Source organism: Astatotilapia calliptera, chromosome 13 (genome assembly GCF_900246225.1).
Source record: "Astatotilapia calliptera chromosome 13, fAstCal1.2, whole genome shotgun sequence".
Lineage (NCBI taxonomy): Eukaryota > Metazoa > Chordata > Actinopteri > Cichliformes > Cichlidae > Astatotilapia > Astatotilapia calliptera.
In genome coordinates this window covers 22,840,538-22,864,008 of record NC_039314.1, presented here as the reverse complement: position 1 = coordinate 22,864,008, position 23,471 = coordinate 22,840,538, and the positions used below count along the sequence as shown (strand labels likewise).

At 39.0% G+C, this 23,471-nt stretch overlaps 1 protein-coding gene across 4 annotated transcripts in view; it reads right to left on the bottom strand.

Moving 5' to 3' along the window:
* slc8a1b (solute carrier family 8 member 1b) overlaps positions 1-23,471 on the bottom strand; it is a 146,392-nt gene that overhangs the window by 5,418 nt on the left and 117,503 nt on the right. For 3 of the 4 annotated variants that reach the window (XM_026189820.1, XM_026189821.1, XM_026189822.1), the window contains exons 7-9: positions 20,039-20,138; positions 3,466-3,651; positions 3,235-3,324 (exon numbers count right to left, since the gene is read on the bottom strand). In XM_026189820.1, coding sequence (XP_026045605.1) covers positions 3,235-3,324; positions 3,466-3,651; positions 20,039-20,138 — 376 coding nt within the window. The other variant, XM_026189823.1, reaches the window with a different exon arrangement.

Here is a 23,471-nt window from a genome sequence, read left to right as displayed (position 1 = left end):
TCCCCTGCCTAATGTTTGCCAAACTACAGCAGCTCCAAAGTCATGCTCTTCCTTCCTGCACTGAAAGGAGCAACGGTGACTCTGCCAGATCTCAACAATAGGCTGTTTGGTGAGCAAATAGCCAAATGGTCAGTTAGCACTCTTTTCTGGCTAGCTTCTCTTTGTTAGTGATTCATGTCATCTTGCCTTTCTCTGCCAGATACAACAAGAAGAGACAAAAACTGTGATTACGGAAGAAAGAAAAAGATGAAAAGAGAAGGAAGGGATTACTTGAAGCAGCAGCCAACCTGGCTTTGGAAAAGAGGATGATGGGAGGATCAAGAAGTAGATACAGGGTGGTGATAGATATGACAATTGGCCTGTGAAAGAGACTAACACCTGTCTGCTGGGCTTATGGATGTGTGTCAACGCTCTGTGTGTTCCTGTTTTTGTGTGTGTGTGTGTGTTTTCTGTATTAAGAGCGCATACTGTATGTACACTGTGTCTCTGTGTGTTTGCGAAGTTTGCCACCTGGGTCCAATCTGATGCCATGTCTCTGCCAGCTGGCAAAGGCATGCACGCCTGTGCATCAAATGGTCTTAGAGTGCTTGTGAGCTTGATTGAGTGGGTGAGTCCGTGGGTGTGTACGTGTTCAGCAGTGACGTGAGTGTGTGTTACTGTGAAACAGGTTCCACTCTGAAGCTCCTTATGTGACACTATGGCTCCCTGGAGAGCTTTTTGCCCTTTTCCACTACCTCTCTGTCAATCAGTCACTGCCTCGCTCTTCTCTTTTTGACGTCATGCTCCTCCTTCTTCCCCTCTCCCCTCTGTTCCTGTTTTTCCCCATTGCCTCTTAAAATGGAAGAACATGCAACTAATATGCTCAGGAAAATCTTGGCATTTGGAACGTTTATAGTGTTAGCAATAAAGGAATAAAAACAGAAGCATTAATCCTCTGGGGACTGTGACTATCCAAAGGAAATCTGGCCCTCTTGAGATTCCTTATTATAGATCACTGGTCCACAAAATACTGAACAATACACAGAGGGGTATATAAATACTCAGGGGGTATAAACCAGTTGAAAATCTTTTTAAAGATATTTTGTTCTGAACTGGACAGTGCTGGGAGACTGATGTGTGGCAGCTCTTATTAGTTTAATTGAAAAACATTCAGGAATATTTATTAATTTGTTACTTTGACAGAGGGTCAAAGAGTATTCGAGTATTTTACAGTGACTGATCATAAATATCTTATCTATTTACATTTATTTGTCAAAAATCATGTCTTACATGACATATTTATTGTGATACAATATTGTGAGGATACATGATGACTATCAGCTTCACTGTCCTGAACCAACATTTATTGCACAATGCTTTTATCTTCTGTATGTATCTTTTTTTTTTCTCTTTTAAATCCCTGCGTATTTTCCTCAGTTTATATGCTCGGATCAAATTTCTGAAGCCATTAGGAGTCATGATAATACACTGCACACATCAAGTGTACTGTGGAATCACGAACCAACAAAGTTTTACCTGAAATTTTACCCGAATACCCGCAAACTACAAAGAAATGTGAGCTTCTTTAGTTTCAAATTTTCCTAACAGCACCGCTTTAGTTGTTTTCTTTCTATCTCCCTTTCTCCATGTGTGGGTTAGCCTGGCTAACTGTGATAAACGAGGGTAACTGACATAGAACCACAGCACAGGATGGGTTTTATTAACTGTAATAGCCACAGAACTGAGGTCTGTTTCTTTGTGTGTGTGTGTATGTGCGCGTATGTGCGGTGAAGCCACAGGAGGCTCTGTTAATAAGGCTGAGAGCTTCAGAAAGGCTGAGCCACTTTGTTTTCATTCGGCAGCTCTACACATTGTGTGCAGTACTGTGACTTGAGCATCTCTGTGTATGTGTCCATAAATTCAGCTGATATCAAGTGCATATTTTTCTTAGTGTATGAGCATATATTACATGTACAGCCATATGCTAATGTACTATGTGTGTATGTATATATGTGTGAGTATAAAGTAGTATGGAGCACACGCTTTTTATCCCTAAGCTCCCTAAATGGGAGGCAAGGGAGCACCTGAGCCTGACATGACAAATAGCCTTATGGTAATAGCACATGGTAGTCACAGTACAAGTCATTGTGTGTGGGGGTGTGTGTACACAAGTGTGCAAAATCTCTTTCAAGCTTTAATGTTTTTCAGATAGATGAGTGTGCTTGTCTATTACTCAAGTCGTGCAGTCGTTTATGTTTTTCCATGTTCTAGTTTATACATCTAGCAGTCAAGTACACACTGTATGTCTGATGTATTTGTCTGTGTGTGCATGTGGGGACCAAGGTTAAAACATATAATCACCCAGCCATCGCATTTGGTCATTCTTCACACTTACGCAAGATGAGCCATGTTGCTGTCGGCAGACTGCACTGCTTTGTCTAACGGGGACCCATATGCAAAAAATATTGTGGCAAGACGCCGAGAACTACTGGGTTAGTTCTGGTACAAGTTCACTGAGAATAAGAGCTCGGGAAATGTGAGCTCTGAGGTTCTTTTGATCTACTTTTATGTTGTTTTTCTTTGGATTTGTAATAGCAGAAAAATAATATTAATGAACATCAATACAAAGATGCTTTCATGTGGAAAAGCTCTTCAAAGCTATTTGTGTAAAGCAAATTTAGTGAATATTATCATGATGCCAGAATTACGCCGATCATTTTCTAGTAATGGATAATTACCCAAGTCCCATTCCCTGTTACTAAATAACCATGACATTTCTTTTCTGGATGAGTGAATTTGAGTTGAGACTGTATAATTTGCCATAAACCAACATAAAAATCCCCTGCATACTTTGTAGTCTATAGTGCAACAGATCACGCTGAAATATATCTCATCTTTATGAAAGTTGCTACTGTATATATAAGAATTACTAGTTACTTAGTGTTTCTCGAACTTGTGAAGTTTTAATAGCGTGCCTTGATATTCATTCCACTGTAGCTTTTGTTGATTTGTGTAGTAAATTGAGCAAAGAACTGAAAATATCAATATATATTCCTTGAGGTGGATCATTGATGAACAAAGATCTTTTCCTCATAATGACTTTACAAAGCTAAATAGCAAATATAAAGAGAGAACAGGATTTGATTAAAGCTGGCACAAGGTCCAGTAGATGGCAAAAACATATACTGTGATGGATTCATGTACGCCTACACATACATGTATATAAACATAAAGGATAAGTGCTCACACGCTTACCTGGTACTGAGGTTCCCAATGCAACAAATACTACTGCTGTGACAGAGTCTTTCAGGCCTACTGTGCATCCAAAGTGAGAGGCCAGGTCCCCTGTAAGGATAGGAAAGGAATAATTTCCATCACTATACTTCACAGCATATACTTAGAAGAAAACAGATGCGTTCAGCTGTTGAACAAACCATCATTTGTTGTGTATCTCTTGTCAATCCCTCAGGATATTTAAAGTCTTACCAATCATAGCGGTGAGCAGTCCGATCATGCAGATGGAGACTACAAAGCAGGCCCAGCCATTCCAATACTCTGTGGGCGGGACGAAGGCGAACAGAACCTTCCAGAATACAGTGAGGAAATGCATGACGTAGTCAAAACACGAGGGCAGCTTCTCCTCCCCACACTCCTCATCGTCGTCATCTTCACCTGGGAAGAAATAGGGGGAAAAAAACATACATGGTAGCTAGTTGAATCCTTGAGTCTTTGTTAAAAGCGCAGATTGTTTACACCAATTTAAATAAGATCCACAAGTTCGAGACCCAGGCACATCACAGATCAGATTCAATGTCATCCCTGCACTCCCATGCCTTTCCTGTTGCTGTAGTTGAAAATGTTGTTTGAATCTATAGTCTATAGTGATTTAGCCTGATAACCTGAAAAGCAAAATCCCTGTGTGTTTGTGTGTGTGTGTGGTTGCAAGCCAAACCTCTGCTTTCAGAATCAGAATCATCTTTATTTGGCCGTGTTTGTACACGCGAACAAGGAATTAGACTCCAGTACACTTTGCTCCCTGCATGCAAAGAAAAGAAACATTTTTTTAAAAATAGGCTGTATGTTAGAAACTATGCAAACTGAGTAGTGCAATGTGAATATGTGCATATGGCCTGAATGAAAGCAGGGAGTTATTTCATAGTGTTCATGAGAGTCACGGTCCTGGTTCTTTGACTACGTTTTTGGGTTGATTATGGTTATGGTATTAGTTAGTCTTTAGTTTTATATTTCCTAGAGCCTCTGAGTTTTCATTATTTACAATTCTAGTTCTGTAATTCTTGTTGTTCATATTTGGTCCCTTTCTGTTACTTGTGTCTTCCATGATTCTCTTGTAGGTTCCGAGTTCTTAGTTTCCTCCTGGTCCAAGTTTTTATGTGTTTTTATATTTTTGCATTTTCATACTACAGCAACAAAAAGCAGCTTCATTCAGTTGATCCTTGGTCTCCGAGTCCTGCGTTTGGGTCTCACCTTACCTGCCACGGAGCGCATCATGACAATGAGAGTAACTGCCTGGGGGAAGAAACTACCTCTGTGGAGTCTGGTTTTCACAAACAGCGCTCTGTAGCACCTGCCTGAAGGTAGCAGTTTGAACAGTTTATGTCCAGGATGTAAGGGGTCTGCAGAGATGTTTTCTGCCCATTTACTAACCCTGGACCTGCACAGGTCCTGGATGGAGGAAAGATCAGCATCAAGAGCAATCCTCTCTACAAATCGGATTACTTGTTGCCGTCTGACCGGCAGCTCTTGTGGCAGGTTGTACTACCTGATTTGATGTGAAGTACAACCTCTGCTAGGTCTTCTTCCGGATAGTCTACATGTGAGGACCACTTCGAATACTGTGAAAAGGTGGTTCCTAGGAATCAGAAGTAATCCACAGTAGGTACTGTATTGTTGAGGATGGTGGAGGGGGGAGGGTTTCTCTGAAATTCCACCACAGCCAACCACGTTTGGTTAGGCTGCTATGTGCAGATCTGTGTGAGTGTTTGCTGAAAGAAGGGAATAGCTGGAACCTGAAATTAAAATTACTCTCCTCACTCAGTAAAAGAGAAACGCTCACATGCTATTAGAAGTCTGTGCGCTCGCTGTATAAGTGGCTGTTTTTCTGATCCATTTATAAATGAATGAATAAAACGAGACCACCTGCTGCTTCCATGAAACATGCTGACTTGGTGATTCCAGGGAAAGCTATAATCTCTTATTGATTTCACCCTTGTCATTCAGTCACTGCATACTATTAACATTCAAAGAGGTGGTGATGCATTAAAATGTTCCAAACAACCGAATAAAACCCCATTAGCACTCTAAACCCAGGCGAGTTTGGAGAGGTTTCAAACTGCAGCTGCTTTCCCATACGGAGTTGTATGAGGTCTGACCTTAAAAAATATATTTAGTTATGTTTTAACCTTACATCTTAACATTTAAATATATAGCATTTACACATTCATGATTGTCATGAACAACAATCCATTTGCATGTTAATAAACTGACTGCTGTTTTTTTTGTTATGCTCATGAAACAACTGGAAATAATCACTGTCTGAATATTTTAAGTAACCTTCAAAAAGAGGCAGACAGCAAGACTGTTAAGATGCTTATTATTATGATATTACAAGAAGCCTGATATTTAAGTCTTAAACATACTGTACTGTGCAAAAGTCTTGAGCTGCATTTGATTTTTGATGCATATGTTGCATTCAACGAGTGAGACGTGGTTTTGAATAAGAGTTCTTTAGGCTTCTTAAGGTCTTTCAAAATTTTTGGGACATTGGCTGCTTTTTTACTCATTTTCAATCCAGTCGTTCATCTTGATCAATTTCAAATGAAATTTTTGGTTTGTTTTTTGTTCGTATAGCCACTTAATAAAAAAAAGGCCCCTCAGCCCATTAATAAACTAATCTACACATAACAAATAGCTGTTATCTATCTAAATAGAAAATATCTATTTCAAAAACAAAATTGTTTTTACTATTTTTTTTAATTGAATCTATGAAAAAATTCACAGTTTGACAGACTTAAAATAGTATTTTTGCATCAATAAGGTGATTCCCAGTGTGTCCATAAAAACTGGGGAAATTGGATAATGGGAGAACAAAAGAAATGGCAGTCCTAAAAACTATTTACAGATGGACAGTATCTGAAGCCATGTCCTGACACAGGACTCAATAGACGCATCAGACACTTAGGTTGATTCATTTAATGTTTGGCTCATCCGAAATGTGTTAATGGAAGGGTGGCTGTGAAGAAGGAATTCTTAAGAAAGGGAAATGGGGATAAAATGCTGAGGTCAATATGTACACAGGAGGTCAGCAGAGAGGTGCAACAGTATCTACTGCCATTTGTAAAACATAATAGAGGCTCTGTTGTGGTTTGGGGCTGCATTTTAGTCAGTAGTGTGATCTTTTATGAATTATGAACACAGTAGACCATCAGATTTTGATCCACCATGCGAAAGTTTTTGATTGGTAATGGATGGCTTTTTCAGCGTGACAGTGATCCCAAACACACTGTGGATAGTGCATACCTGCATAGAAAAACATACAGTCATGGAGTTTAACATTACAGCATCATCTTGGCAGAGAACAGAACAAAAGCCAGCCAACACCCAAAGAAGAGCTTTGAACATCCTCCAAGAAGCCTGAAGATCTATTTCCAAAGGCTACTTGAACAAAGGCTTGCTGAAGAGAGTTACGCTGTATTAAAGAATAAAAACAGTCCTATCAATACTTGACTTTCAAGCTTGTTATTCTTGTACAAAACATTTCAATATCAAAATATAAAGAAATGTGGGTAGTGCAAGACTTTTGCTGAGTTATGCACCCGATCTTGGCTGTGTGCTGTGCGGTTACTACACACATGAACTTGGATTAACATAAAAATAAATGAACTCTAATAAGGCCAATAATTTCCTCTTGGGTCACTGTTTAATGTCATTAAAAATAAATGTTTCAAATCATCAACTATAAATGAACATAAGGGCAGTGGAAAGAGCAATACCCTCATCTACAATAATGGTTTGCAGGACACACTCTTACACACACACACACACACACACACACACACACACACACACACACACACACACTCTGCAATGAATTATAAAACAAGACTCTCTACCTGAGTTATGTCACTTTTCACTGTCAGCAGCTCTCCTTCCCTCCCACACAGTCTGTTACGGCTGAATGGAGCCATTTCTCTCTGGCTTTCTTTCTACTTCAGTTAATGTTTATATGTGCCCTTTTATCACAGCCTTGGTCTCACTATTTGGCTCTTTGGTCTTTTTTTGATTATTTATTTTCTAGCTCAGTATGTTTAGGTGCAAGCATCTGAGCGACAGAAATACCAGCACATTAGCAGACTGCTAATGTCCAGTAAAGTTAAAATATCTACTGCATACAGTCTAAAAACAATTTGATCTAACACAAGGAAAATATGCGCCGTTCCAACCTGTTTTGACTGTCTTGTTATTCTTTAAGTGCATCCTAAAGGGCTCAGTGTTCAATCAGTGCTTTTGACTCACACTGGGATATATGCAGCACACTGCTAGTTGACTCATTTGTCTTGAAATTTAGCATCCATTGTGTGAAAACAGGAGACAAGATAATGACTGCTGAACTGTTGTTCCTACATGCTCAATAATATGCACAAAAGCAAAAATCATGTCCAATTAAGTCATCTTAAAGGCCTTATATAGCAACAAAGACAGAGTTGTTCAAAAACTATGGATTTAATTCATTCATTTACTTTTACAACAGCATTAAAAATGTCAACTTTTCCAGTTTTCAAAGGGAAAGGGTTGCAAGGGAAAATGTGTATTCCCCAAGTGGTTGGCAGCGTTTTGGTTGCTAGCATGTTGGCTGCAGTTTTTTGCTACTATCTGTAGTACAACTTCAAAAAGCAAAGTTGTACCTCAGTACTCCAGCCAACATGCTCCAGCCAGCATCACTTCCATTCAAACAGGTGCAGTAATATGCTAGTGACAGGTGGTTGCCAGTGGGTCACTAACCGGTCTGTATTACTGTGTAAGTGGAACTTCAGCATTCATTTTCTTAGCAACTGCCATCAGCCTTCACTGACCAGGGAATACTTATTCTTTACTCATGACTGAGGTTGCCAGGTAGTCGTTGACCATCTGTAGCCCTGTGAGGCTGGGGTCTTATTCATTGATCCTAAAGTGTCACCGTGTGATTGTCACATTTGTTAGTGTCGTAGCTGACCACTATGTTGTAACATACATAAATTTCTAAAAATTAGTAAAAAAAAACCCCACATTTATAAAACCCTTTCTATATAAGGATCACAAAGTGCTTCACAACAACAATGAACCAATGAGGAACAAGCAACGGATTATGATCAGATAACCAAACTGCACCCTCATCCCTCTATCTCAATCTTCTACTTATGCCTGACTTGCATGCTCTCTTTCGCCTCTGTTTATCTATGTCACACCTCAGTAACGTGTCATACTGATAATGTTTTTATACTAGAGTAAGTTCTCAATTTTCTCTTTTCATTCTTGGTCACATTTGGTTTCTACAGCAATTTTGTAGTTGTAATTTGTAATTGAATATTATGTTACTCCCCTTCAGTCGTCATTCTTCACTCAAATATGAGTGAAGAAAAAGCCAGAAAAGGATGGAGGGCCCACTCTGGGTCAGGGATGAGACCCTGCCCCAAGTGGAGGAGTTTAAGTATCTCGGGGTCTTGTTCATGAGTGATGGGAGAAGGGGGCGGGAGATCGACAGACGGATTGGTGCAGCGGCTACAGCGATGCGGACGCTGTACTGGTCTGTTGTGGTAAAGAGAGAGCTGAGTGTAAAAGCAAAGCTCTCAATTTACTGGTCGATCTACGTCCCTACCCTCACCTATGGTCACGAGCTGCGGGTAGTGACCGAAAGAACGAGCTTGCGAATACAAGCGGCAGAATAGGCTTCCTCCGAAGGATGGCTGGCCTCTTCCTTAGAGGTAGGGTGAGAGGTTCGTAGAGCCGCTGCTCCTCCACATCGAAAGGAACCAGTTGAGGTGGTTCGGGCATCTGACAAGGATGCCTCCTGGGCGAGGTTTTCCGGGCATGTCCCACCTGGAGGAGGCCCTGGGGCAGACCCAGGACACACTGGAGAGATTATATCTCTCAGCTGGCCTGGGAACGCCTTGGTGTTTCCCCCGGATAAGCTGGAGGAGGTGGCTGGGGAGAGGGAGGTCTTTGCTTCTCTACATTTTCCAGCCCCAGCCCCAGATAAGCATAAGAAAATGGATGAATGGATGGATGGATGGATGGATTATGACTAAATGGCATTGTGAGTCTCTTCACATCATTCGGGGCATGTGTTTGATATCGTATTGGCATTCTCTGATATTTATTCGAAACTTTGTTTGCTTCCACAAAACAATTGCCTTTTGGGAGTGTATATAAAATCATAAAAACAAAATGAAAGAGCAATGCAAAATCACATAAAATAGTGTGTGATAAGGTTGGGCAACTAATCACTTTCTTAACATCAGGGAAGAATAGCGAGTTTAAGGGCTTTAAGAAATAAAAATTGATTTGTGGTGTGAGATGGGCTGAGGAACAGCTGTTTCCTGAGTCATCTATGTATATACATAATATGGTCTATTCACCCACTCCACATGCAATCAAGCTTTTAATAGGCCAACTTCATAAATTATAGTATAGGACAGCTAATGCATTCCTCCTCCCTCTATCTCAGTCTTCTCCCCCATGCCTTACTTGCACACTCTCTTTCCTCCATCTCTTCCTATGTCACTCTTCTGTTATGTGTCATACCGATAAAGTTGTTATTCTAAAGTTAGTTTTCAATTTTCTCTTTTCATTCTTTCATTTGGTTTCTACAGCCATTATGTAATTGAATACTCTGTGTTAAGTCCTTATTTCATCCCCTTCAGTCTTCATTCTTCACTCAAATATGACTAAATGGTATTGTGAGTCTCTTCACATCATTTGGTGCATGTTTGATATCCTATTGACATTCTCTGATATTTATTTGGAGCTTTGTTTGCTTCCACAAAGCAATTGCTAGCCTTTTGGGGGTTTATATAAAATCATCAAAACAAAATGAAAGAGCAATTTAAAATCACACAATGCTGAAGAAATGGAAGGCCAAACAAGCTAAAGACACCAGGCGCTGCCCCACATAGATATCAATATTTTTTATTTCTCACCCTACTACAGTAGTAGATATCTCTTACTTGTAGTTGCTCACTGGGCATGCCCAAAAGCTGTGCTCTCATAATCTAGGAAGAAGATAACAGACTGCAGCTCTTCTTTACATGCTTGCAGCCAAGCAGGATGCGTTTCCATGACTATGTCTGCCTATTGGAGTGTGTCCCTTAAATGATATGGTCAGTGGTCCTGGGACTTGTAAAAATCATGCCACTGTCTGTTTCTCAGATTTATAGACACACATCCAGACTCTAAAAAAGAAGCGCACAGAGGTTTGAAACTGATGTGGCCAAACAAGCTGTTTGCCAGAAAACCCCAGAGTTAAACAGATCACTTCCCATTACAAAAGAACAGAAAGAAACACTTTATTAATTCTGTCAAGCTTCTTTGCTGTTGCAAGAATTGTGAAAAAATGCCCAAGCGCATTGAAATCAACAGAAAAGGGGAACAATCCTTACAACAGGACTGTTAAGTCTAATTGTTGAATGTTTGCCATTATGCTTCTTAAATTTGTAAAGTCTGAGTTCAATCTGTAGGATCAAGACATTCCTTTGTCCCTGAGCACCTCTCCAGTCACTCTGTGCTGGGGGAGGTTTTATGCAGAAACATCCTATCTGAAAGATCTGTTTCTTGTGATGTTGCTTCCTGCTTTTATGATCCTTTTGGTGAGCAGGAAGTCATGCATACAGAGACACATGCACACAGAGAGACACACATTCTCACACACTCACTCAAACACACACACACATTTTTACCTGCATACATACACACACACACACACACACACGCACATATACATACAGTGCCTTGTCTTTGTAACCAAGGGGGTTACGAGGGGAGGTGCGTGTAAACTATTGTGTATTGTGTGAACTGTTTTCCCAATAAAAGGCAGCAAGCGGAGGCCGGATTTGGGGGTCATCTTGTGGTAGATACCAACAAGGCCTCCCTTGCAAGTAAATCGATCGATCGTTGACTGTCTTGTTTTCTTCATGATGAATAAGTCTCTAAACCAGCGGGGCTTGTGGAAACACAGACCCAACAAGGACATCAAGGAAAATTTGTCACATTGAAATACCAAAAGACACAATCATATACCCAATATATGCACAGAATACCACAGAAATAAAACAAACAAACAGTGGAGACAACTGCATGTCAGTCATCCAGGTACCTTCAAACGTGGTGCTGTGATTTGTGCTGCTCGTTAGTGTGTTTCTTTGACACTTGTAATTTGAGTCAAACCACAGACGCAAGACACCATGGTTGTTAAAAATAGGCAGAACTCAAATTTCGAGAGAACCCCAGGACTTCTGAAGAACCTCCCTGCATTTCTGAGGACATGTCCATAATCTTCAAAGCCTCGTTTGCCAATAAAACAGATTTTAGCTAGCTCCTACATTCTTTGATCAAATAAAACCAGGGACCATTTTCTACTGTACTCTGACAGCTTTGAGACTGATTGTGTGTGTTTGGTGCGTCTATCAGAATTCATGCTGGCATGCTCATGTTTATATTCATGTTCCACTGGTCCTGTCATCCTGTCTGTCTAGGGCACACATTGAAACATACGCACACAAACAGACTCAGGCTGTCAGGCACCAGAGTCACAGGAGAGCTTCAAGTAGACACTTGACAGTTAAACTGGGCTAAATCTTTTCTCAGTATGACATAAAAAAAACTAATTAACCTAACTTTGTTATTCAAAACATTTTAATTACTGGTGAGATGGTCTTTTATTGCATCCAGCAAAGACTCATGCCATCCATGGATATGCTTTTCAATTTGCTTTATTTGTGCTGTCAAAGGTTTTGAGCAGCTGTCACATAGAACCCATCAGTGAATTTCTTCACTCAAGACAGACAGTAAACAAATAACAAAATCAACGGTGACTCAACCGTTCATTGTGATTCATCATCTAAAGAATGGAAATTACAGTTTGTGCACAAAAGAGATAGAAAAGTGGTGACATCAATGTAAGAGAAACAAAGTTCTTTCTTTTTGCAAACACCAGCATGAGAGTCACAGTTTGTGAAATTTTTCTCTCTGATGTTTGTCAAAAGCACCAAATCCCATAACAAAACTTAAACAAAGCATCAGCATTGGTTTAATTAGCACTCAGAAATAATAAAAAAACCTAAATCTGATGCATGAACGCACAATACAAAGACTTCTAAACGTTCTCAATCTGCGTATTTGTTCTTGTTGATAACATTTGTTGCCAGAAAATTCTCTTGTGAACATAAGTAGAATTCCATTTCTGTGGATTTATCTTCTTTCTGTGTTTTTTCCTCGAATACCTATGTTTCCCTCGGGTGTGGACGCACTCCCATAAATAACACACCCACATGGACCAGGTGATGAACAGCAAGATGTGGGCTTAGTAATTAGAGGGCAGTGGAGTATGGAGTGGTTGTACATCAATCTCTTTTACCTTGTTTCACTTTTTTCCAATCATTCCGTCTTAACAGTCCCTCTCTGTCCCCTTGATTTCCTTTCCATTGATTTTTTTGTCTTCATCTAGTTGTCCCTTTGTTTGCGTCTGTGCTCTTCAGTCGGTATTGTTCATTGCATTTAAACAAAACTGTGTTCAAAACTAAACCAGGGCCCGCATGTTCATGCAATCAGTGTGTTTATTGTTGTTTAACCACTTATCAGCCACCAGATCCACTGGCAACCCACTTAAGACAGATTAAGATCAATTTCTTTTCATGGAAACTGGCATACTCAAAGGAATAAGCTTGTGAAACAATAATTGCAATGCATATTTGACACCTTTTGGTTTTTAGTTTAATGTCTGAAAATGCCCTTTTTTGGCATGTGGCTAATTTTAACCTAACCTTCCCATATGGAAAAGAAATAGAAAAAACTTATAAAAGATTTGCATCAGCTTTAGCTTGCTTCATATAGTGAATCATATAAGGCTTATATGATTTACTCATGAAAGTGGCCACTTTCTCATTGCTTTCATATATTGTTTTAGGAAGTATCCAAAACATACAAGTTTCATTTATATAATTTTTCAAGGGATCTTATATCTGTTTTCACTCTTGTATGCTTTTCATACAAGTTTCACACAAGACAGATACAAACTTTATAAGAGTTATATATATCTTTTCCATATCGGTTAACCCTAAAGTGTATGGATCCCAGGAGACCTGGTGGATTTGAAAAGTGTGTGATAAGCTTGGGTAACTAATCACTTGCTTACCATCAGGGAAGAATAGCGAGTTCCAAGGTTTTAAGAAATAAAAATTGATTTGTGGTGTGAGATGGGCTGAGGAACAGCTGTTTCCTGAGTCATCTATGCATACAATTAATATGGTCCATTCACCCACGTTGCACACAATCAACCTGCTAATAGGCCAACTTAATAAATCTTAGTAAAGGACAACTAATGCAGCGCATCTGTGACATCTCATGCCAGTATACACGTCAGCCACATTCCTTCCTCTACACAGAAGGATAAATTAAAAATGCATTTCGGTGAAAGTGAAAAATTCACACTTGGATACAAGAATTTTGCTTAACTAATCTTCTGAGTGAAACATCACCCTCAGATCTTTATCGCTGCTATGCACCCAGCCGCTACAGAGACAGACAATTAATGTTTACGGGTCAATTTCAATCATATAAAAACATTCAAACATTGGAGCCAGTCTGCTAGCGCGTCAGCATGATGTCGCCTCTCGGCCTCGACTTTTCACGCTAACTACAAATAAACTAAAATCAGGCATGAAAATAAATTCTCACACTATTCCACAGATTTTTCACACCTATGCACATATGTGCTTATTCATCGCTCAAATTATGCACAATGGGAAATCATCGTCATTGGGATCTTTGCACTCATAGTGTGTATTCTTACTGGACAATACATATGGCCTCACCCTTTAAGAAATGCTCAAATTTTGAAACACAACATTGCAAATATAATGATAATGAGGATGAAATAAGAGCAAAAACTGTAACAGGCCCCATGACAGCCTGCAAAAGAAAGGAAAATAATGCGTTTGGGACTCGACACTATCAAGCTGCTCTCTAATGTGGATGATTTGGCCCTGCATTGTAAAGACACAATGTTAAATACATGCATAATCTCCGGCTATCTTCCAGCTTGTCTGGGGAATATTCTCCATGAGCCACACAATGCCAAAAAAGACACACACAGAGGGAAACAGGTCATTGTACACACACGAATCACAGTGACATTTGAAGGGAGGTGAATGCAGGTTTTCTGATTTGAGATGAATGTCATGGATTTGGAAGAATTAGGTTGGGACTGTGTGTCAGTGTAAGTGCCAAATTGGTTACACGATCTGGTGACCTTAAGGTCAAGACTTGGCAGACTTTAAATGTCGTTACAAAGCTGCAATCTTAGAAGAAAAGCTGTGCAAAATTTGTACCCTTCCCCATCGTTTCTTTGCGAACATACTCTCTGGAGGGCTTCAAAGGATGAGATCCTGATTGACTATAAAACTTGCGTTTGGAAGGCAGGACTAGGATGACAACAAGATGTTGTCTCAGTGATTTTTGTTTAAGATGAAGGAATATTTGAGGCTCATTTAAAGTCATTGTAATCTCAAATTCAATCTAATATGCTTGAGAGGAGATAAGACAAAGTAGGGAAGGATAATAGAGAGAGGGACAGAAAGAGTATAAGAAGCAGAAAAAGACCGACAGACAGAGAGCGGGAAAGGAAAGGATAGAGATGAGATTAGACGAAGCCAGCTTATCTCTCTGTGTGTTAAATCCACAGTATCAGTTACAGCGACTCTGGACTTGGTCAAACCAGCAGTGCGTGTCTGAAGAGATGAGCTGCCAAGTAACAGCACGTCTTCATCTGGGCTTCTTGTTTGTGTGAGAGTGTGTGTGTGTGTGTGGCAAGTTTGGAAAAATGTGTGTGAAGTTCACGTCATTTGTTCACAACAACACAAGATGCCCAAAATTAGATGTGTGAGATTATTGTGCCTCATTTCATTTTGTTAAGATAATAATTGCCCTTTCTTATTTTTATTCTCGTCTTTCTCTCTTGACACCTTTTAAAAGCCTGAAGGAGAGTTGTTGGAGCCATATTGAATCATTTTCCTTATGTACTGCAAGTTTCGGACCATTGTTATTTTTCCCTGTTAGTACTCCTGCCTTTTTGGTAATCTCTGACTGTAAGTGAGGAAAGCACACAAAAATGGACATTGTGGTAAAAGTGTGGGAAATTGGTATAAAGTGAAATATTAAAAAATGTGCCACTGTTTCAGAAATCTAAATATTTCATTGCACCTCTATTCTTGCTATGAACTACACCGAATAAGCCTTGAGCCTTATTCGATTTATAACTTCTTGAGCGGCTCTATAGGAAACAATCCACAAAGATCTGACACAAGAGCTGAGAGATGAATCTGTCCCATCACTTGATCCACCTACTGTTTGCAAAGGACTCATCAGAAGAGGTGTCGTGGAAGGGTGGCCATCAGAAAAGTCATTCATAAGTACCCACGACTGGACAAATTTTAAGTTTCTGATTCAAACTGTTGTCAATATGTATGGAAACAATCAGGAGAGAGGTTCAATAGTGAGTGTCTACAGCAATTTGTAAAGCATGCTGGAGACAGTGGTGGTTTGGGGAAGAATTCCAGCCAGTAGTGTTGGAGATCTTGTGAAAATTGATGGAATTTTGAATATGGAAAAGTACAATCAGCTTGTGATCCACTGTGCAATATCATCTGGAAATGGTATTTTCAACATCTTTATTTTTATTTTTTTCATTTATACATGCTATTATATAAGATACTGTAACTTGTATACAATTACAGCTTTTGTATTATGTTTTTATTCTTTGGATAAGAGTCGTGCGGGTAATCCAAAGGATTTTGTGCTAACTCGGTAAGTTTTAAATATGTTGTGAATGAGTCTTGGTGCAAAACCCAGTGAATGAAGCTGGTGATAAGTGAATGGAGGTGTGACTTTTCAGTTGATTACAGTTAAACAAACATTTATACTACACAATAATAATATAGCAGAACAATTATTGTAAGCATTTTTCATACTATACATGAAAAAGCATTTGTTTCTATTTTCATTTATAAATTTCACAGCGTGAAAATTATTTGTTCCATCAGTTATTTTGGCTTTATTGTGTTTTCCCTCTCCTTCTCCTCCGCTTTCATTTCCACTCTCAGTTGTTTCACAGCTGGATGCAAACTGCCAGTTTGATCTACAAGCAACCAATCAGCTCGTAATCTTAGACACTTTGAACTCACACAGTGCAATCAGCTGCAGGTTTAAAGGCTCAGAAAAACCAATCAGTCTCCAGTCTCCAGTCTGACATGATTTTGAACCTGATTTTGTTTGTCATATGCGCTTGTGTGGGCTTGTTTTTCTGTGTTACAGTTAACCTGTTCTAGTCTGCAAGCATTACAATTGTGGATTGTACAATAAAGTAAATACTATATTGAAACTGTACTGTATATGTGTGCAAGATGAACCAAGGGTGTGACAATAAGTCTGTCCTTTGGTGGAAGTTGCTCTCATTACCTTTAAACAGTTCTCTCTTTAAAACACACACACACACACACACACACACACACACACACACACACACACACACACACACACACACACACACACACACACACACACACAGAGCACTCTGTCAGGCTAGACAAGCTAATCCCAGATAAGAGAGCAAAGACAACCCTTTTCATTAATGGCATCAGCTCACCAACAAAGGCTGGCTGACAGGCTGGCTAACTAAAGCACAAACAAACACACGCACGCCCACACAGGATAAAGTTATTTGAAGACACTAAAGTGACTGAGAAAGATCCAGGCAAACAATGCCCTGACAGAAACCCAGTTTTAAATGCAGCAGCAAATACGATTTCTTTCTTTAAATCCAACTTTGTATTTTGATGTGCACCGTAATTATCGGTGACATTTTTATCGCAACAAATCAACGGTCCCAGTTTAACTGTGTTAACAATGATTGACTTCTTTCTGATAGTAATTCAGCTTATATATACACAGTTGCTGAAATCCTAAACATTGTTGATGAGTTCGGGCAGTCTGAGCTGTGGAAAAAGAATACACGTTGGTTTATCTTGAATAATTGAAAATGTTTGAGTGCTCCATCCAGATACACTGATTCAACTTTCCGATTTTTCCTTACGTACATTATTGAGCATGCAGCAAACTCGTGCCAAGAAGGTAAATCCTGAAATGCTGAACCAACCCTTCATGTACTGAATAGCACTGGTGTATTGAATAGTAAGTGCAGCTATAAAGCATAGATGTTCAGTAATTTTTCAGTCAGTGTTACATTTGCGCATTTGAAGAAATCAGTTGATGAACATTATCAGTAGAAAGCAGCCGATGGAGATTCTCTGGAGCTGAAAATAAAGCCAGCTCTAACTCTTCCAGGCACAACTTCAGCCTTCCTTCAAAATGGAGTCAATCCCCATTGACTCTGATGTAATGTCCCAGCATTACAGCATCAATGTTTTTACAAGCCTGCTACATAAAACTAACTAACTAATAATAATAATTGTGTTGGGTCATGTACGGTTTGATTGATGTCCTGACACCGGAAGCTGATGCTGAGTGGTCTCTGCTAGCGTCACCTCAGCTAATTTGAGAGATTTTTAAAATACCTTTCGGGCTATTTTTAAATCGTTTGTCTGATCTTTATAAAGTCCTTGCAAGAAGTTTGAGCTTCAGCTTTGCTGAGTAAAATTCTAACATCCCAAGTCCATTAATTAGGACTAGCTAGCTAAGTAGTTTATGGAGGCAACTTGATAACCAAGCTAACTAGCCTTTAGCTGATAAATTAGCACTCCACTCTTTTTTCCTAATATGGTTTCAAAACTAACATGGTGGCATCTAGAACAGGAGATAAAGTAATAGTTCAGTCAAAATTTATTTAATATATAATCATCTCACAATACAGCAATTAGCACCATATGCCATTTTATTATAAAAGCTGCACCTCATCTATGACCATTGTTAATCTGTCCCTGGAGTCAAGCAGTAGATGTGATAATGTCCAAATACTTTGGAGTGAACTAAATGTGCAATATGCTATACTGTCCGTTGAGCAAGACACTTAATAAAGAAAACAAAGCAAAGAAAGAACAAAACAAAACAAACAGACGCTGCTTAAGGATGTTTAAAGTTTAAAGAGCTGCAAAAGCTTGCCATTTGTTTGTGAATCCTTTTCCAAATAAAATCCACAACAGAAGTGACCGACAAGAAATGACAGTCAGTCATACATAAAGAACAGATTACAGCTATACCTTTCTACTCACTATTTCTCCTTCCTGCTTCCATTGATGAACTGCAGTAATGCCTCTCTGCCTCCAGAGGGCAAATTCCCACAAGTAACCACTGAACTGTGAAAATTCTGCAGTGAATGTGAAAAAATGCTGCCGTTCTCCCTTGTCCCTTTTCCCTCTGTCACTCTCTTTTGAACTGGGTGCCTCTACTTTATTTATTGCACGTGTTCATTTGGTGTCTAAATTTCCATATTCATAGCTAAAGCATCCTTTGTCGTTATACATGTTCTTTGTTCCTTGGATTATCTTTAAATTAATGCATATATTTTCTTTTCCACACTGTGCGTGTTTCTCAAAGGCATTTTCACACTGCAGGCGCATCACCTTCTGTTTGCATAATAATGTCTGATGCTTTCACTCTTCACAGGACACAACCACCTGTGCTTATATCAGATCCTGGCAGTGATGTAACATTAGTTTTAAATATTCTTCCCCCAAGATTAAGATTAGGATACACTTTATTTGGCTTCACCAGAAAAACAAAACACTTTTTCATTCTTCAGTTCTGTGAAAAATTATTTAAAAAAGCAGGGCAAACACACACACACACACACACACACACACACACACACACACACACACACACACACACACACACACACACGAAACAGAAGCCTAAAAAAAACTACACATTGGACAAACACCCATTTCCAGGAGCATCTTTCATTACTTGGCGTTTAGTGTCTTGATGCTGACAGGAATTAATGTTGTGTTTCAGCTGGTTATGTACCAGACGCTAGAAGCTTAAATTTACTGTATGAAATGTGGGTAGGGCCAGACGCTATTTTTTATACTTACTTGGTCAAGGCCTGCACAAAAATCAGCTGCAGGCAACAACGATTCTTAACACCAATGATTTTCATGGCAGATTTAATCAACTGGCCAGTTTGCGATTTCAGATGAACTCATCCCACAGCAGATGATACTCTCTCAAACTGCCTGGCAGAAAACTATCATCAGTTTCTGTTCAACACTACAGAGCTTCTTTCTCTACTCCTCTCTATCCCCAAAACACACACACACACACACACACACACACACATCCTTGTTCTTCTGCCTTTGTTGGGCAGAAACACACACAGTCACTCTCACGATTACTCTTGACGTTATCACCCATCTGGTTAGTGTTTGTCCAAACCACACAGGCCAATCCACTCTCCAGTAACCAAAACACACACACACAAACACATGATGCCATGAAACCACGAAATTACTCTAATTTGTTTTTAGACAGAGAGGGACATTTTGATTGAGGTTCCTGATATTTTAGGTTGCACCGATTGTTAGGGTGCAGGGAACAGAGGACGTCTGAGAGCTCAGACTGTAAAACTGCAGCTGTTCATACTAAAAAGAATTTACACCACACTCTCTCACTTTCTTTCACACGCACACACACACACACACACACACACACACACACACACACACACACACACACACACACACACACACACACACACACACACACACACACACACACACACACTCCAGTTAAAATCAGAGTTGGACACAGGGCTTCTGAGTCTCGCCGTTGGTCTTACCTGCGCTTACAGTGATGGCTTCTATGAACTGGTCTCTCCAGCTGTTGGTTCCCACCAGCAGAGCCAGGTTGGTCTTCTTTATCAGCTTGTCCACTGTGTTCTGCCAAAGGAGAGACAGATTATCAGTCATTTGCATCTAGCATAGGAAATCTCTTGGATTTCGACACAGCATGAAATAAGAAACTGGCACTCAGCTTTCACAGGAAATGCATTTTTTTATGAATTTCCAGGGACATAATAAAGGTGAAAACATAAACATACTCTGTATCAGTTTCATACAATTCATGACTGAAGCTATAAGACGCACACTGCAGTGAAATATTAAAATTCAAGATTCTCTTACAGCTGCATCATTCCTGTGCATCGCTTTATACATCTTCCCCAGCCTTATATTTGTGATATTTCTGCAAGAATTCAAAATATAGTTTTCACTACCATTTATTAAATAAACATTTAGATCTACAGTAGACTTGTTTGTTTTTCTTTCCATATATGTCTCTGTTTACGTCCATTTTCCTTCCTTTTTCTTTCCACGGTTTCCTTCCATGTGCATTATTTTACAGTATTTACATTTTTATTACAGTCTTCTTCAATAGGAAGAAGCTAAAACAGACTGGGGTAACACAAACAATCCAGCATGCACACACATATACTAATTAGTGAGCACTGGGGGAATGCACTCTCCTTTTCTGAGGGAAGCTGTGATGCTACTTGTGTTGAATGGAGCTTAGGTGTGTAAATAGGGCTTCTTAGCTGTGGACACAAACATGCACAGACACAGCCAGCTTTACTCTGCCTATTGTATCTGGAGTGTTCGCTTAACTGCATTCACCTAGGTTTTGTGCATAATACCGTCTTCTACGATTGCCATTTTATCATTCTCTAATGCTGTTACTTTTATCAGCTTTGCTTTCCATCTCTTTTCTTCGCTCCCTCAATTACTTTGGACTCAGTCAGACTGAAACATGCATATGCATGGGTTTCCTGTGTGTATCCATGTGAATTTCTGCTTTATTTTGGGAGGGCCCCATGCTGGGACTGAGGAACGTTATGTATTTTTCTTCTGAAAGACACATGAAAAGACTTCTTGACTCTGTGTTTATCTTAGAAAGGGGTCAAAATCATCAAGATTGGTTTCATCATAGAAATCTAACAGACACAATGTTTGCTTTAAATGAGTGAAAACTAAATTATGTCAAAATCAAAAGAAAGTAAGTACTAGTGAAAATTATACTTGAGATAAAAGCTGCAATTTGCACATTGTAAAGTCAGTATTTTGTGGCTTATGTAATTTAATTATAACTTAACTAAAAATAAATTGTTTTTCCTTTGGATGACAGTAATTACATAACTACATAAATGACTTGAGAAGGAGTAAGTTAATATTTTGGGATGACAGTTTTTCTTACAATACTTTTCTAATCTTCAGTCAGTAAGCTGAACTGGAGTTTAGTTTTAATCCTCCAGCAAATGGTGCTATATAATCCAGTGATGATTGAGCTAAAAGTCACAAGTAAAATTAAAAGATAACACAGTCTGACAGGCATAAAATTATACTTTTGTATCAACATAATTCCCAATGAGCTTTTATCCAAAAACTGGTATACAGGTCCTGAGTGAGTGCCTATACCCATCTGTAGAACAACATGGAGGCTCTGACATAGAAATAAGAAAGCTTGCCTAATAGAATTTAGATTGTGTTGAAGAGTAAATGTGGTCATATTGTAGATTGCAGTTCAATTTCATGAGAAGTGTAGAAATTCTCATGATTTTGAAAGTCTTATGAGAGACTTTTTGCCTTCTAGGCATTTCCATTTCTAGTCCCACATTTCAATAAATTGCTCCAGACATTTCTCATTTTCCCAGCACCATATTTAAAGAAATAATCAGTGGCTCAAGACTTTATTATTATTTATTTATTTATTATTATTGTGCTAAAAACACAAGGGTAAAAACATTGTAAAACTTTTTTTCCTTTAACCTCTCATCCTTGTTCAGTCTCTAATGTCACTCTACATCTGCCAGTGGACAGTACTTTAGATAACTATAGGATCTCTTTACACACACACATACACATACACACTGAACTACTTGACAAACTATAGTATCCTGTCAAGTGGCAAGCTATTAGTGGGTGCTATTAGCTGTCTTTTTAGAGTGATTGTGTAGGTGGAGCAGGAGCAAAGAACATGCATTAGTACACACAGTCCCACACATACACACACAAATGTAACATGGATGGTAATTACATCTGCACTCGTCTTAAGAGTCTGTGTGGGTGAAGGGAAAGGAGGAAATTAAGCAAACATAACAAATATCCAATTATTTCCTATATGTATCAGAAAAATTTGTGCATGAATATGTTATATGAGCTTTATTTTAATCCTTTGTTGCCCTTTTGTGAACATATTAGCATATTACTACACTCGCAATAGACAATAATAATAATAATACTAATAATAATAACTTTATTTGTAAATCAAAATCAAGTTCTCCATAGTTTGACTAAAACCACACAATAAAAAATAATCATACATGTTCCAGCATACAGACATGCAGTCAGCCATATGGTCTTATATTAATTCCAACATACACCCTTCCGTACACCAATTTGAGGGTCTCGAAAAGCGCTATATAAATGCAATCCATTATTACTATTATTATTATTAGATGAGAACTATGGCCAAAAATAATGGGAGAAAGATTAAGGAAAAGCTAACCTATAAAAAGGAGTTTTGAGCAGTCATGTAAAACAAACCACTGCTTCAGCCGATCTAATAATGTGAGGAAGGCTTTTCCAAAGTTTAAGAGCTACAACCTCAAAAGCACGATTGCATGAAGTTTTCATCAGCAGCCTAGCTGTTGCATTCTAAACTAGTTGAAGACACACAGAACGAAAAACATGTAAACAGCATGTCTTTCATCGTCACTTCCCTCTCTCACACCAACCGGTCGCAGCAGATGGCCCCGCCCCTCCCTGAGCCTGGTTCTGCCGGAGGTTTCTTCCTGTTAAAAGGGAGTTTTTCCTTCCCACTGTCGCCAAAGTGCTTGCTCATAGGGGGTCATTTGATTTTTGGGCTTTTTCTCTGTATGTATTATTGTAGGGTCTACCTTACAATATAAAGCGCATTGAATTGAACTGAACTGAATTGAATTGAATTGAAAGACAGGATAAGGAATACTGAGACATGTATGTGAAAACAATAATATATATGGGAGAAAATTAAAGCATGTATTCAAAGTTCCAAATTGTTGGATAACAGACAACACGTAGGTTTTGAAAGCAGACAGAGATATGTCTGCTTTTAAATATCCTATTGTGTCATGAAATCTTATTGTTCAAGGATGTTTGAATCCGAAAGTTATACTTCAGAGTAAAACATCCTCAGTTTTCCTGCCATCTAAACTTGTTTTATTGTCCTCAGATGAGATC